At 40.6% G+C, this 17,234-nt stretch overlaps 1 protein-coding gene across 1 annotated transcript in view; it reads left to right on the top strand.

Annotated features, from left to right (window-relative positions):
- ddx10 (DEAD (Asp-Glu-Ala-Asp) box polypeptide 10) overlaps positions 1-17,234 on the top strand; it is a 208,004-nt gene that overhangs the window by 103,780 nt on the left and 86,990 nt on the right. The window contains exons 14-15 of the mRNA XM_060826060.1: positions 12,446-12,577; positions 16,185-16,343. Coding sequence (XP_060682043.1) covers positions 12,446-12,577; positions 16,185-16,343 — 291 coding nt within the window. The remainder of the gene's footprint in view (positions 1-12,445; positions 12,578-16,184; positions 16,344-17,234) is intronic.

Here is a 17,234-nt window from a genome sequence, read left to right on the forward strand (position 1 = left end):
CCTGTGCTCGAGAATGTTCTACCTGTGCCATCGGAAGAAAACTACCACAGACTATATTTGGTGCTCACCTTCCACCCTACAAACCTTCGCATAAACCAAATCATCTGCCGACATTTCTGTCATCTCCAAAAAGACCCCACCACCAGAAATATATTTCCCTCCCCACCCCTTTCTGCTTTCCGCAAAGACCGTTCCCTCTGTGACTACCTGGTCAGGTCCACGCCTCCCTACAACCCACCCTCCCATCCTGGCACTTTCCCTGCCACCGCAGGAACTGTAAAACCTGCACCCACACCTCCTCCCTCACCTCTATCCAAGGGCCTAAAGGAGCCTTCCACATCCATCAAAGTTTTACCTGCACATCCACTAATATCATTTATTGTATCCATTGCTCCCGATGCGGTCTCCTCTACACTGGGGAGACTGGGCCCCTCCTAGCAAAGTGCTTTAGGAAACATCTCTGGAACACCTGCACCAATTAACCACACCGCCCCGTGGCCCAACATTTCATCTCCCCCTCCCACTCTGCCAAGGACATGGAGGTCTTGGGCCGCCTCCACCGCCACTCCCTCACCACCAGACGCCTGGAGGAAGAACGCCTCATCTTCTGCCTCGGAACACTTCAACCGCAGGGCATCAATGTGGACTTCAACAGTTTCCTCATTTCCCCTTTCCCCACCTAAACCCTAGTTCCAAACTTCCAGCTCAGCACTGTCCCCATGACTTGTCCGGACTTGTCCTACCTGCCTATCTCCTTTTCCACCTATCCATTCCACCCTCTCCTCTCTGACCTATCATCTTCATCTCTTCCCCCATTCACCCATTGTACTCTATTCTACTTTCTCCCCACCCCCACCCTCCCCTAGCTTATCTCTCCACGCTTCAGGCTCACTGCCTTTATTCCTGATGAAGGGCTTTTGCCCGAAACGTCGATTTCGCTGCTCGTTGGATGCTGCCTGAACTGCTGTGCTCTTCCAGCACCACTGAATCAGAATCTGGTTTCCAGCATCTGCAGTCATTGTTTTTACCTCTATATTCTGCTTGAGGCACAGTGTAAATTATGCATTTAGTACAGCATCGTGGGTGTGGTTTCTTCGTGCAAGATAGAGATGGGTGAAATATAATGAATAAGCATTTGTTTATTTTACAAAAGGGATGACATTTTAACAGACAGGAGCCAATATTTTTGTCAAGTACTTAGCTATGATTTGCCAGTTAAAAGTTGTGGGGTGCTGCCTGACACTATCCATCTATGGAGTTAAATAAAACTGTATTTGCACTTACTGTTTGAGCTATTCTTCTCTGCCACAACCTCTGAGGAGTATTTATACACCAAGACAGGTGGAAAGCTGTTAAACTGAAAAAAGATTACAAGCAAAGTTTACAACTAAATAAGCTATTGCTGTGAATGTTCAGCCTGTGACTGTTCATTTCTTTGTCCATTTATTTTACCCAGCTATCAGCAACTGCTCTGTGTCTGTAGCTCAGAATTACGACCCATCAATCAGTCTGAAGAAAATTGAAATTATGTTCCAGGTGGCACTTCATTTACACACCACTATTTCAGTTCATTGAACAGAAATGAATCCAAGAGCAGTAATTTACTTACCTGGCAGCAACCCACCCATCTTAGTTATATATGAGCTTCATCAATTTAGGAATGCCTGCTCTGGTTTTACAGAAAACTATGTATTGATAAATATAGATGAGAACTTGAGACTAATTGTAAATTGAATGTTGCATTGTTCTTGTTTCTTCTATATATTGGGAATTGGACACTGTATACCCACAAAACAACATACAAATCTCAAATTCTACATCCTGCATACCATTATATGCCCTACAAGATTTCAAACACTCAGCTCCTAGTTTTGCCATGCTTTCAGGGAGTAAGATCAGAGATCAGTTAAGCTGGCTTGAATTTGACATGTCTCAACTCAATTAGAAACCGAAAGAAGGGAAGCATTCATAAAGGTTTAACATGGAATCCTGGGAAGTGCTCATTTCAAACAAAAATTTGACCGAATACCATTCACCAATGCCAACGTCTGGCAAATTGTGGAAACTTCTTAGGCTGAACAAAGACCAGTTGACAAATAGAATCCTTGAATTTCTCTGCATTAAATTTTATTTTCAACTGGTAGGTCTTACTTGGGGTGATAGATATTAATCCCATCTACAAGTCCATGGCCATGTCTACCAGACAGTTAACTGCCATATTCTTAGTCTTTTCTGTTTGTAAGAAGCTTTGTACATTTTAAAAAAAAGGTTTCTTCCAGATAGCATGTGCTTTAGTGATCCCCAGCATGTGAAAAAAAGATTTTATTTGAAACCTGAGCATTACGTATGTAGTTGAAAAATGTGGTGCTGGAAAAACACAGCAGGCCATGCAGCATCCGAGGAGCAGGGGAATCGACGTTTCGGGCAAAAGCCCTTCTTCAGGAATTACGTATGTATGCAACATATCAATGTAATACATGTCATTATTTAGATTTAGACGAGTCTGAACACAGTGCAGAAATGTCTGAATATTGCAAACATTATGTATTGAATTTATTAATTATGTTTGGCACTGCCCTTCAGTGTAAGATACGAAGTTCATGACATGTTAAAATTATGAAAACAATGTTCTTTGCAAGAGCATAATTGTCTCTCCCCTCTGTTTACTAATTAGCTAGGAATGCTATGGATATCAGCTTTAGATGCTGAATCTTTGTGATCTGCAAGTTATAAATATGTCCATGGGTGACTTACATATCACTTGCTGGTTTATGATAATGAAGAAAGATGTTTTATCTGAAAGACTGTGTCTGTTAATGAATAAAGTAACTTCTGACTTGCATTCAAGATTTCAAATAATAGATTTGAATACATTTTCTAATGCAATTTATTTCTATCATTTAAAGCAATGACTCTCCTCTTGAATTTAAAACAGCAATATGCATTACCTGGCATGTATCTATTTTAAATCCCAAAGAAGAGTATCTTTAGATTGAAATAGCAATCTTTAATGAGAGTTAAGTTGAGCTGAAACTGTTCATGCTCGGGCAAAATGTTTTAGTGTGAAGGCAAGGTGTGATTTTTAGTTCATTAGAACTCTTGAGTGATTTTGAATTTATTCAACTACAGTGTTGAAGTTTTGTTTCTCTCCCAATAATTTGGGCTTTCCAGCTGCCATTTGATGTTTTAAAAAGCAGGTAGACATCAGAACCTCTATACACTGTAATTTAGCAGAGAGTGGTATCTTGCCTTTTCTTGGCATGTTTTTATATGGTTTGAAAATTGTGTTGTTGCAATGGCATTGAATACTCTGTGAGTTTTTTGCTGATTACCAGTTTAGACTTAATAATCTTGTCAATGGAAAAATGGAAAGAATATCGTAATGGTAACAGTCTGCCGTTTCGACTTGTGCTTCCTGTGAGTCCTATTTAACTTGCAATGTGTGGCACTTCTAGATATTTTTCAATCTATCTGTTCATATGTTATGACATCTCTCTGACCTAGGTAGGACTTGAGCCCAGCCCTTCTGGTCCAGAGGTAGGAACTCCACCACTCTGCCTCAGGAGCCCTTTTCAAAAATTCTTGTCAGTGTTTTGAATCAACCTATTCAGACATGACATGACGTATCTCCAGCGCAGATGGATTCTAATCTACACCTTCCAGCCTTGAGGTGGGGACACTGCCAGTGTACCACAGAGTCCTTGTAGATATTTTTAATCCACCTGTTCAGAGATGCTATTGGAAAAGATGGGGCTTCCTGTCTCAGTGTTAGGGACACTACCACTGTGCCACAAGAGGCCCCCTCAAGTTCTCTGTATACCTTGTTTGAAAGTGTGAACTACAGAGTTGAATAATGTCACATATGAATGTCATGCAGACCCAAAGTTCTGGACATTTGTTTTGAATGATGAAAGAATCACAGATATTCTGAAAATTTGTTCAAATCTGGTTGACAAGTACTCACAAAATTTGAAGTAATATAACAGTGACCCACATTTTTGTATTTTAAATTACTAACCCAACAAACTGTTTGTTTATAAAGTAAGTACAAAGCAAAGGCTATTTTAACCTACATAAATAGTCAAAAGAAGCAAGCTCTACTTTTGCATCACTCAGCACTAACATATTTCATGTTTATCATAGTTGTGATCTGTGCAGTGAAGCTAATTTTAAAGTTAGCTTTGTCTAAGTGAAATTAATAAAAAAGAATCAGCAAAAATAATTGTTGAACAAGTGGCATTTTGAAAGTGACCAACATTATTTTTAAAATTCAAAAATAAAACTTAAGTACAAAGCATAGCAATTTCATTAGAAATGACCAGGGGATTAGAATTACTGTATTCGTTATGTCAAGAGGTTTGGTACTTCATGCTGTGAAACAAAGACCTTACGGTTATAAATTCAAATTTGTAACAATGAATCTGCTTGACATATATCATCAGAAAGTGGTTTCTTTTACCAGAGCCATAAGCATTTGTATCCATAGGACAGTCATGGTTGAATAAATTTTACTCTAAGGTGCTAGTCTTAAAGTAAATTAGTTAGCATGAATAACCCACAAATTTTAAATGATTAGTTTTACTATGACACAATTTATGAAGCATTCCACTTTTAAGTGAAATGTTCACCTTGCATGAATACTTCTAAATACAACTATCCTTATTCATGTGTCCTTGGTGAGCCTGTAATGACAGTGCAGACTGAACACAGGGAGGCACTTACAGTACAAACAGGAGCTTAGATGAAAGGGGTGATAAATTATCAAGGGCATCATGTGTCAGAACTGTTTTATAATGGATTGCGAAATCAACTGTGATACCATCCTTGAAGTAAACTTGGGTGCTCACAAATAATTGCAGAGGAAAATAATAATGTACTGTACTGCTATTTTAAATGAAGCATCAAAACTCTTGTAGCACAAAACCCATGTGATGGTAACAGTTATTGATGTATTCTGAACTCAGAATACAAGCCGATAATCTCAGCTCCAGATCACCACATAAATTCTTCCAGATAGTACCTAATATACAACCATCTTCAGCTGCTTCATCACGTCTCTTTCCTCCATCTTAAGGTCAGAAGTAGGGGTGTTCATTGATATTCGTTGGTGATAGCACACTGCTCAACATCATTTGCCCTTCAGCAAACGATGATTCGCCATCTTGCTGAAACAGTTGTGTCCATATGTAGCTAGATCTGGGCCATATTCAAGTTTGGGTAGCAAGTAATATTTGTGTCACTCCAGTATCAGGGAATAACCACCTTGTGCAAGGGTGAATCTGTCACATTCAGTGGCATTACCGTCAGTCAGTCCCCTGCTATTAAAATGGTAAACCATAGACGTGTTAGCTCCACTGCCCAGAAACAAACTGAACTAGCTGCCATAGTAGTGTGACTACAAAAACAGGTCAGAAGATAGGAATTCTGTGGAAAGCATACCCTTACTGTCCCAAAACCTTTCCACCACCTATAGGTCATAAGTAAGGAGTTACTGGAATACTTTTTGCTCGTCTGTGACTCCAATACCACTCCTGAATCTTAACAACATCCAAGACAAAACTGTCTGCTTGATTGACATCCCATCCACCACCTTTAGCATTCAGTTCCTTCACCAATGACAGGCATGGTAGCAGTATTTACCAACAGCAAAACATACAGTAGCAACTCTCAAAGCTTCCATTGACAGAATCTTCCACACCTCTAACTTGTACCACCTAGAAGAACCAGGTCAGCAGATCTATAGGGACACACCAATTGCAAATTCCACTTCAAGCCAGGCACCATCTTGAATGAGAAATATATCAATTGTTTCTTCACTGTCCCTGGGTCAGAATCCTGCAGCTACCTGCCTAAGAACACTGAGAGTGTACCTATGTCACATGTACTGCACCAGTTCAAGAGACAGTTCTCCACTATATTCTCCACGGCAGCTAGAGTTGGATGACAAATGCTGGCCAAGCCTGAACTGTTGTTCCCCCATGAAAGAATAAAAAGCATATCATTTGAAGCATTGAATAAATTAATTTGTTATTACGAATCTAACTTTACTTCTAAGTTTTAAGATTTCTAACATTTGAGGAGCTACTTATTTGGATATTAAAATGTGACCCCTAGATTTCTCAAAAATGGGAGATTCTGGAGAATCCTAATCTACTGCTAAGCTGTGATGGTCCTGTGATATTCTTGTAAAACAGTTATATATTTACCTGCTTAATTGTTGCACTGAATGTTTCATGAAACAAATTATAGACATAACTGAAATTATATTTTATATACTGCTGAAGCCAGATGCCAACATGAAGATACCTCCTACCGCCCCCTTGACCATGACCCCACCTCCCATCACCAAACCATCATCTCCCAGACCATACAGAACCTACCCTCCTCAGGAGATCTCCCATCCACCGCCCGATTCTACATCCTTCCAAGATCCACAAGCCTGACCACCCCGGTCGACCCATTGTCTCAGCATGCTCCTGCCCCACTGACCTCCTCTCCACCTACATTGATACTGTCCTATCAGCATTCCGGAAAGACCACTCCCTACGCGACTCCCTCATCAGATCCATACCCCCCACCAACCCAACCTCCACTCACGGCACCTTTCCCTGCAACCGCAAGAAATGCAAAATTTGCTTCCACACCTCCCCCTCACTTCCCTCCAAGGTCCCAAGGGATCCTTCCATATCCGTCACAGATTCACCTGCACCTTCACGCACTTCATTTATTGCATCCGTTGCACCCGATGTGGCCTCCTCTATATTGGGGAGACAGGCCGCCTACTTGCGGAATGTTTCAGAGAACACCTCTGGGACACCTGCACCAACCAACCCAACCGCCCCATGGCTGAACACTTTAACTCCCCCTCCCACTGTGCCAAGGATATGCAGGCCCTTGGCCTCCTCCATCGCCAAACTATCGCAACACGATGCCTGGAGGAAGAGCGCCTCATCTTCCACATAGAAACCCTCCAACCACAAGGGATGAATGCAGATTTCTCCAGCTTTCTCATTTCCCCTCCCCCTACCTTATCTCAGTCCCAACCCTCGGACTCAGCACAGCCTTCTTGACCTGCAATCTTCTTCCAGACCTCTCCGCCCCCACCCCCTCTCCGGCCTATCACCCTCACCTTAACCTTCCACCTATCGCATTCCCAACGACCCTCCCCCAAGCCTCTCCTCCCTTCCTTTTCTCTTAGCCTGCTTGGCACATCCTCCTTATTCCTGAAGAAGGGCTTATGCTCGAAGCGTCGATTCTCCTGCTCCTTGGATGCTGCCTGGCCTGCTGCGCTTTTCCAGCAACACATTTTTCAGCTCTGATCTCCAGCATCTGCAGTCCTCACTTTCTCCTATCCCTGCCTAGTCCAGCAACTCCCCACGTACGTTCGAGACACAACCCATGCCCTCCACCACCTCCAAGACTTCCATTTCCCTGGCCCCCAACACCTCATCTTCACCATGGACATCGAATCCCTCTATACCTCCACCTGCCATGACCAGGGCCTCTAAGCCTCCGTTTCTTCCTCTTCTGACGTCCCCAACAGTGTCCTTCCACTGACACGCTCATTCGTTTAGCTGAACTGGTCCTCACCCTTAACAATTTCTCCTTCAAATCCTCCCACTCCCTCCAGACCAACGGGGTAGCCATGGGCCCCAACGATGCCTGTCTCTTTGTAGGCTACATAAAACAGTCCATCTTCCGTAGTTACACCAGCACCACTGCCCACCTCTTCCTCCGCTACATTGATGACTGCATCGGCGCCACCTCGTGCTCCTGCAAAGAGGTTGAGCAGTTCATTAACTTCACCAATACATTCCACCCTGATCTTAAATTCACCTGGACCATCCCTGATACCTCCCTCCCCTTCCTGGACCTCTCCATCTCCATTAATGACGACTGACTTGACACTGACATTTTTTACAAACCCACCGACTCCCACTGCTACCTGGATTACTCCTCTTCCCACCCTACCTCTTGCAAAGTGCCATCCTGTATTCCCAATTCCTCCGCCTCCACCGTATCTGCTCTCAGGAGGACCAGTTCCACTATAGAACACACCAGATGGCCTCCTTCTTTAGAGACCTCAATTTCCCTTCCCATGTGGTTAAAGATGCCCTCCAACCCATTCATCCACATCCCGCACCTCCACCCTCAAACCCCACCCTTCCAATTGTAACAAGGACAGAATCCTCCTTGTCCTCACTTTCCACCCTACCAACCTTTGCATCAACCACATCATCTGCCGACATTTCCACCACCTCCAAACGGACCCCACCACCAGAGATAGATTTTCCTCCCTACCCCTTTCCACTTTCCTCAAAGACCGTTGCCTCCGTGACTACCTGGTCAGGTCCATACCCCTAACAACCCACCCTCCCCTCCTGGCAACTTTCCCTGCCACTGCAGAAATTGCAAAATCTGCGCCCACATCACCTCCCTCACCACCATCCAAAGTCCCAAAGGAGCCTACCACATTCATCAACATTTCACCAGAACATCCACCAATGTCATGTATTGTATCCGCTGTTCCCGATGCGGTCTCCTCTACATTGGGAAGACTGGACGCCTCCTCACAGAGCGCTTTAGGGAACATCTCCAATCAACCCCACCGCCCATGGCCCTACATTTCAACACCCCTTCCACTCTGCCGAGGGCATACTGCCCCTGGGCCTCCTCAACTGTCACTTCCTCAACACTGGGCGCCTGGAGGAAGAACGTCTCACCTTCCGTCTCAGAACACTTCAACCCCAGGGCATTAATGTGAACTTCACGAGTTTCCGCTTTTCCCCTCCCCCGACCTTACCCTAGTTCCATCCTTCCAGCTCAGCACTGTCCTCATGACCTGTCCTATCTGCCAATCTCCATTCCCACGTATCCACTCCACCCGCCCCTCTGACCTATCACCTCCATCCCCACCCCCATTCACCTATTGTACTCTTTGCTACCTTCACCCCAGTGCCCCCCCTGCCCAACTTATCTCTCTACCCTGGAGGCTCCCTGCCTGTATTCCTGATGAAGGGCTTTTGCCCGAATCGTTAATTTTCCTGTTCCTTGGTTGCTGCCTGACCTGCTGTGCTTTTCCAGCACCACTCTAATCTAAACTCTGGTTTCCAGCATCTGCAGTCCTCACTTTTGCCTTCTATTTTATGTAATCTGTTCTATACAGATTGCATAACCATTATATTTCAGACATAGATTTTCTATTTTTTATTTTCTATTATTCTGTCTTCATTTTAACTTTGAATTTTACTTTAAAAATAAAAGTGATGCTATCAGGACTCTCAGTTGTTATGGTGGAAATAAGGAGGCGCAGTTGCAGCCAAAACTGCATTTTGAGAAGCAACTGCCCAATCCACCCCCCCACCCCCTCATTTTTCTAAATTGGCCAGGAGAGAACAGTATAAAACACGAGATTTTATGTGTTGACTGTGATCAAGTTTGGCTCACCACCACCATTCTGAACTTCAATGCTGTTGGTAAATTGTCAGATTGGTTGGTTATTGGAAGTGCATTGAACAGTGAACACGGTGCCTTTGCTGTTCAAAATCTGGGTGAATGCATTTCATATTTGCTTTAATGGAATCCTCTTGTTGAAACAGTTTCTATAAGGTAGTTGTAGAAGGTCGTGAAGAATTCTTCCTTATTTGAGGAAGGGGCAGTGAGGATTGGAAGGTTTAAATCTATTCTTCCACTAAATTATATGTGTTGTAATATTTTTACAGATGTGTTGCTTTCAAGCCTTTCTTAATTTCTAACTTGAAATAAAATTGTGGACATAAAGTTTTATGAAGTTGTATACTGTTCAACTAATGATTTATAGAGTATCAGTCTTGGCTATTGCATCTTGCTGTTTCTTTTTATGAGAATTGGAGACAAGGGAAATATAGCTCTATCTCTCTCCAGCCAAGTATCATCTCTTGTATTCCTGCTTGATGATGTAACTGTCAACCTGGACGTTTGACAGTTTTGTTTTCCTGCTGTTAAAGATTTTCCATCCATTTGTTTTGTTCTCTGAGGTGGTTCAGAAGTTAAGAACAGGTTTAAGCAACCTCTTATCCTTGTGACATTTTTGGCCGTGTATTTCAGACAATCCTGTAGCACGTTTGATTATTTAAGATTTTAAGCCCAGTTTTATTGCCTTGGTAAACTACATCTCTGTCAAAGTAGTACGTCTGTGTCAACAACTGAAAATCCTTGACAATTGGTTACTTCCGGCCAATCTCCAGTCATAGTCGTAGAGTCTTGCAACATGGAAACAGACCCTTTGGTCCTCCAGTCCATGCTAAACATAATCCCAAACTAAACTAGTCCCACCTGCCTGCTGCTGGCCCTTATCCTTCCAAACTTTTCCTATTCATTTATCTTCTCCAAATGTCTTTTAAATATAATAATTGTACCCACATTCACCCAGTTTCTCAGGAAGTTCATTCCACATGCGAACCACCCTCCATAAAAGATTCTGCTCATGTCTTTTTTAAATCTCTTTTTTTCTCTCACCTTAAAAACGTAGCCCTTAGTTTTGAATCCCCCATCCTAGGGGGGGAGAAAAAAACTACCGTTAATTCTTTCTATACCCCTCATTATTTTATAAACTTCTACAATAAAATCAGATCTTGATTTTGTTGAGTCAATATATTTGGTTAATATTTTAGAGTGATTAACAAGAGATTTAACATGCATAATGCATAGGTAGCTGTCTAACACACTTCCTCGCAGGAGAGAATGTTTGCTTGCAAACCAAGGTGTCTCCCTTGCGTTTCTGAATCATTGACTTGCTCAACAGTGGAATCCCCCTTCCATAGTGATGGCTTGTGTTTTGCTTTGTGCCACAATTTTCTATTTGCTGTATCAACTTCACTTTACCTCCAATTGACAGCACTTCTGACTTTCTCGTAGGTTTAGACATACTATGAGGGCATCAAGATCCTTTCATTGAGAGTTGTCAATGTTGAATGATGGCTTTTCCATGATTTTGCTCTCTATGTGGCCGAATCTCTGGTTGGCACAGTCATATGACAAGTATGCATGAGTTCTGCTATTCCAGCTTTAACAGTCTGGAACATCAGCTTATCACTAGCATGGTCCTCTTATGTTTCCAGTTCTGTCAAGTCATTTGGATGAGAGTCTCAATTGCCCTCTTGTGAATGTAAAAGATTCAATAACACTAACTGAGCAGGAGCTGTTCTCAGTGTCCTGTCTGACATTTATTTCTCAATATCAATAAAACAGATGATCTTATCATGTGTCTCATTTGTGGGACTTACTAAGTAGCCACCACATTTTTCTGTGTCGCAAAAGTGGCCCATCCTGATTTGATTAGATTGATTTATTATTGTCACGTGTACTGAGATACAGTGAAAAATATTGTTTTGTGTTCTAGCCAAACAAATCAGACATTATGTAAATATGTTAGGATAATAGAACAAAATGTAGAATATAGAGTCATAGTCATACAGCATGGAAACCGACTCTTTGGTCCAACCCGTCCATGCCAACTAGATATCCCAACCCAATCTAGTCCCACCTGTCAGCACCCGACCCATATCCCTCCAAACCTTTCCAATTCATATACCCATCCAAATGCCTCTTAAATGTTGCAATTGTACCAGCTTCCACCACTTCCTCTGGCAACTGATTCCATACACGTAGAGTTTGTGAAAGATGCCAAATGACTGAAAATACTTTCATTTTGGTAGATTAATGTCTTTTTAAAACCTGTTTTCTTTTTCACCTTTTCTGTTAACGTTGCTAACGTTTGCTGGTAGATGTTTTATAGAATTTTATCAAAATAGCTCTTGACACGGGGGCCTGAACAGTAACTGCAGGTTATCTTACATGAAGGGCATCACAACTGAGTCCAGCTCTGCACTTTGTGATTCAGATAACTGAATTAAAATTAGAACAGGCAAAATCATTTATTTTCTCTGCTTATATACTCCCAGGCCTCTTGTAGACTACTTTTAACAATTTTTGCTTAGAGCTTATATTTCACCCAAAGGTTTTCTGAATTGTTTAACTCCTTCCTCACAATGAAATGCTTTTAGTTGTATGTTATTTCAATACTAACTTGAAAAAAAGTAACAAAAAAAAATGACAGTGTTCTGACATCTCTGCTGCTGGTTTTCCTAGGAATTACTAACTTGGAAATAGTGAAAAAAATTGTATGTTTATGACTTGGTGAATGTTTTGCTTTTGTTTGCCTAGCACTTCTTTCTTTTCCTCCCTCCCTCCCTTCCATTGTGTGCTGTTTTTGAGTAGGGCAAACTCAAGAGATAATGAATTTTAAGAGAAGCATTTACAGATGTATCAGAGCTATAACATTCATTGTAAATATTATAGATTTGTAAGCAAATATTAATTTGTCAAAATGTATGTGATTGCTGCAAGTTGTAGTGGTTCGTTCAGAATTTTGTTTGTGTAGCCAATTTTTTTTGTAATTTTGTAGAAACCTGATGAAAAAGAACAAGACGAAATAAAGAAGACAGCAACAAAGAAGACAAAAGTCAAAGAGGCAAAGAAGGTCCTGAAGAAAAAATTTAAAGTGAATACAAAAATCACTTTCAATGAAGAGGGAGAGGTGAGTTTCAGATAGAAACACAAAAACTAGGTTATTTCTGTGACTTATTTTATTACACTAATTAAACTTTAGTCTGACATTTTATGTAGAACATATTTTCACACCTTAAATAAGTTCTTACAACATTGAACTGTTTTAAAGATGATGATATTGGACTTGAAATGTAAACTTTGTTTCTCTGTCCACACTTGCTGAGTTTTTCCAGCACTAAAGTTTTTTTTAATTTCAGATTTCCAGCATTTATTGTATCTCACTTTTACTTTAAAAAAAAGAAGTACTTGTTAAACAAGATGAGAGACAGCAACTAGTCACAAATAAATGTTTTGAATCATGTGGTACACATCAAGCAGGATGAATCTTTTCAGAAAGTCTTTAAATTTCCCTGTAGGCAATCTTTTCTCTGAAGCTGTCAGAAATCTGATCAAATTCTACGTCTTAACTCAACCCTCAACTGCCACTGGTCAATGATATGCCCTTTAATAATGTGCTTAGTTTTTAAAATTGTGAAGTACAGCCTGGCTACTTGTTAATATTCATAATCTTCATAGTTATCTTAAAATCATGGAAATTATGTCAAAAGTTAGATTATAAGAAAAGGATTTCTTTATTAAATCTACATTTAAAGCAATTACACCATGGAGTATTTGTGAAAAATCTAAATTTTTGTCATTGTAATGAAATTTTGTTCCAAAATATTTGTCATGTTTAACTAACTTGGGTGAATTTCATTTCAATATTGGTTTGAATCATAACCATTCCATCGATTAAATATTTGAATATGATTAGTGAAAGAGCGACAAAAATGTAATTATATTATTTGAGGTGTGGTTAGCTAGTACAGTTACTATTAGTTTATTCATACCATGATTGAATCACATTACAGAACATGTTATTTTGGAAATGATGTTTTTTCTTTCCAGTTTTTATCTTGTCATCCAAGCTTCACATTTCTTTTTATACCTAAAAATGATCTCGATTCTGGCCAGTTTTCCAATAATGCTGCAAATGTTGCTCTGTATCAACAATTGAGCCATGGCTTTTTTTGGAGAATGATGTGCGTCATTTCCTGCTTCCTGCAGCGTTCCCAATTCAATAATGTAACAATGAGCTGATAAATTTAGGAGGTGTTGTCTATCCTAAGCGTAAAGCACTTTAACTTGTTGTTACTTAATTAATAGTATAAATTGGAAGTCTAAGATAGGATGCTACCAAGAGTTGGAAGGAGAGGGGAAAAACTCGAGGAAATCTTTGGGCAAGCTGGATCAAATGGAAGAGTTGTTAAGATAATGAAGAGAGGAGTCCTGGCAGCTACCCTGGAAGTTTGCTGGCAAATCATTTGGTGGAAAGTTGTTTGGAAGTGCTTGTGGCCAAACTCTGAAAGTGGCTTTCAAGATGCATGAGGGAATAAAAGATTATTCACCGAGGTTCTTGAAAGAAAGAGAAAATAGGATTGCAGATGCTGGGGAGTCAGAGTCAAAAAGTGTGGTGCTGGAAAAGCACAGCAAGTCAGGCAGCATCGATGGAGCAGGAGAGTTAACACTTTGGGTATAAGCCCTTCATCAGGAAGGGGAAGGGGACTGACAGATAAGTTGGGATGGGATGGGGATGGGGGAAGGTAGGTAGGAAGGTGATTGATAGATGTCAGTGGAGAGGGGTGGGATGGAGCGGATAAGTGATAAGGAAGATGGACATGTAGGACAGACCAAGAGGGTGGAGCTGAGTGGGAGGGTTGGATCTGGGATGAGGTGGGGGCAGGAGAGGTTTGGAAACTGGTGAGGCCAGTGTTGATGATGTGTGGTTGGTGGGTCCCATGCCACACGTCATTAACATTGACTTTGCCAGTTACCAAATCTCCCCTTCCCCCACCTCATCCCAAAGCCAAACCACTGACTCATCACCGCCCTCTTGTCTTACCTGTCCATTTTCCTTCCTACCTGTCTGCTCCACCTTTCCCACTGACCTATTGCAGTTACTTCCTACCTGCATCCACTTATTGCCTTCTAACTTACCACCCACTCTCTCTCACCAATTTATCTCTCAACCCCCTTCCCCCTCCACATTCCTAATGAAGTGCTTATGTCCAAATCTTCGACTCTTCTGCTTCTTGGATGCTGACTGACCCACTGTGTTTTTTCAGCCTACACTTGAAAGCAGAGTTTCAATATGCATAATAAAAGGAAAGTTAGCACTAAGTGGCCATTTCAAAGACATTGCTCGACATTGTAAAGTGTACAAAGACTCTGAAGATGATGGCTAATCTGATAGTTAACAGTAGCTTTTAACAAGTTTAAAAAAAACTGTCTGAATCATCATAGCAAAAGGAAGCTGCATTGACTAAAAGTTTGGGGGAAAAAAATAGAAGTGGTGCCAAAAGGCACAGTAAGTTTAAGAGAACTGTATTCCAAGGATTGGGAAAGCCAGAGCGATGTTTGGACTCCAGCTACAAGAAGATCCAACAGCTCTGAATGGGAGTGAGAAGAGAAAAGTGAATCAAAATGTTGTCTTGCTCTTTAGGAGGTCTAGAAGGTTCAGGGTGGGTGGAAATTGGAATAGAGAATTCAAAGATTCTGTGAAATACTATCTTTGGAAAGGAGCAGGGAATTAGAAGTACCTCTGTTGAAGAGGCAAGCAGACAGCAGTTAATATCTTATGATGTGGAGGTGTCAGTGTTGGGCTGGAGTGAATAACGTCAGAAGTCACACAGTGCCATGTTGTAGTCCAACAGGTTTATTTGAAATCACAAGCTTTTGGAGCGCTGCCCCTTTGTCACGTGAAGTGATCTTCCCTTCACCTGAGGAAGGAGCAGCGCTCCGAAAGCTTGTGATTTCAAATAAACCTGTTGGACTATTACCTGGTGTCGTGTGACTTGTGACAATATTTTTCACTGTAATGCTGTTTAGCTTTTCACAGTGAACCAAAAGAATTTACAGGCAGATTGAGCTTTGGATATTCAAAGTGGGTTAAAATATCCAATTCAACATGAGACTATAAAACAATAAGGTGGTTCTTCAAATAAAAGAATCATTCCTTTCTGCCATTTTACATGATAGCCAATATTTTACGACTGTGAATGTCTGTTGGAATTAGTTATTCAGGTTTTTTTTTATTTTTAAGAAATTTTTTGAGTGCTGACGTGAGTTTGGAGATTTGAACCTTGATCTTTTCTCTAGCATTAATGCTAAATGATAAATAAAAAGGTTACACCTATCAGTGACAGTAATTTCTTAAACACTGAACATTGCTTCCATTTTGGTTTGTTGCTTGACAGGACTCTATTGTGTCTGATATAATGTCAGGTTCCAGCCACCCAAACACCGATTTCTTTTTAAAAAATTCTGCATGTCTTGTTGAGCTCATTGTAGAAAATATGTCATTTAAAGTTTGGACTAGAATTTGAATCTAGACCATAAATATTGTTCCAAAGATGAATTTAAGATGTTGATGAGTCATTATTTTTGTAGTGGAAGTTTCATGAAGAAAGTGCGTTCATTTTTGTGTTCAGGACAATAACTTTTATCAGCAAGTGGTCTGACAATTTGTTCGTTAAGAGTACAGTTGGATTAATACTAATTACCAATAACACCTCCACACAATTTCTAATCTGAAGGTGATTCAGCAATGGCCACTGATACAAAAGAGCAAAGTAGATAATGACCAGGATGATGACAAGGGAGGCATAAATGTGGAGAAAGCAAAAGAAAGGCTACGAGAAGAGGATAGATATGACAAAGAAGCATACAGAATGAAGATCAAAGAAAAACATCGGGTAAGTGATATCTGGTATTTTAAAAATGGGACTATAACAGGAATATTTAAAATTATTCATTTGAGAAAATACTAGCTTTGGAAGTTTATGTTGGAAGTAGCATGAATAATGGAATGAACTAGACTCCATTTCACCTCAAACGATTGAGAAATAAATTATCTGCTTTTCTGATTAATTACATTTTCTAAGTTTAACAAAAATCGTAACTTTCAGTTTACCTAAGGGCAGTGTCTTTTTTTTATACTTTCCTGTTGTGATTTTTATCCCATCTAGCTGGCATGCTTGGAAATCTGTATTTTATAATTACCTTTGAGTCTTCACAGCTCCCTATATTCATGTGCAAAGCTGGCTAGGCTGTATTCCGAAGTGCAGTCTGCCAGAGATTTGAGAGAAACTGGTGTCTCAATAGATGCTCTGCATCGCCTTTCCCACTCTGCATGCCAGTTCCATTGTTCTCAACTTCCCCACCCCCAAACCTCCAGATTTGTGGAAGAATTTTCCCTTTTCTCACACAACAAACCTAACTTTAGATTAATACAGATTCCTTCATGTATTTTGTAAAGAAAAGGGTAGGATTTATTTTTTTTCCATCTCTGAGCAGATAAAAGATTAAAGGGTGAGGACTGAGAGCAATAATGAACACTTTTAGCTTTAATGCAATGCTTATAGGCTTTAGCTTTGGAAAATGTACTCTCAAACTTTTTTTTTGGATTAGTTTCTTGTTTGCTGGCAAAGATTAGGGTTGATTAAATATCTCCTTGACTCCCTGTTGGTACAAGTCAGCAAGTATTCCTTCTCTGAGTGAAAGAAGGTTTTCAAGTTAACAAGCTGCTGATGTAATTCTCAGGCGAAGCTGAATCTAGGATCTGATTGAACTGTTACTTAAGTCTT

The sequence above is a fragment of the Hemiscyllium ocellatum genome, chromosome 6, assembly GCF_020745735.1.
Source record: "Hemiscyllium ocellatum isolate sHemOce1 chromosome 6, sHemOce1.pat.X.cur, whole genome shotgun sequence".
NCBI classification, from domain to species: Eukaryota; Metazoa; Chordata; class Chondrichthyes; order Orectolobiformes; family Hemiscylliidae; genus Hemiscyllium; species Hemiscyllium ocellatum.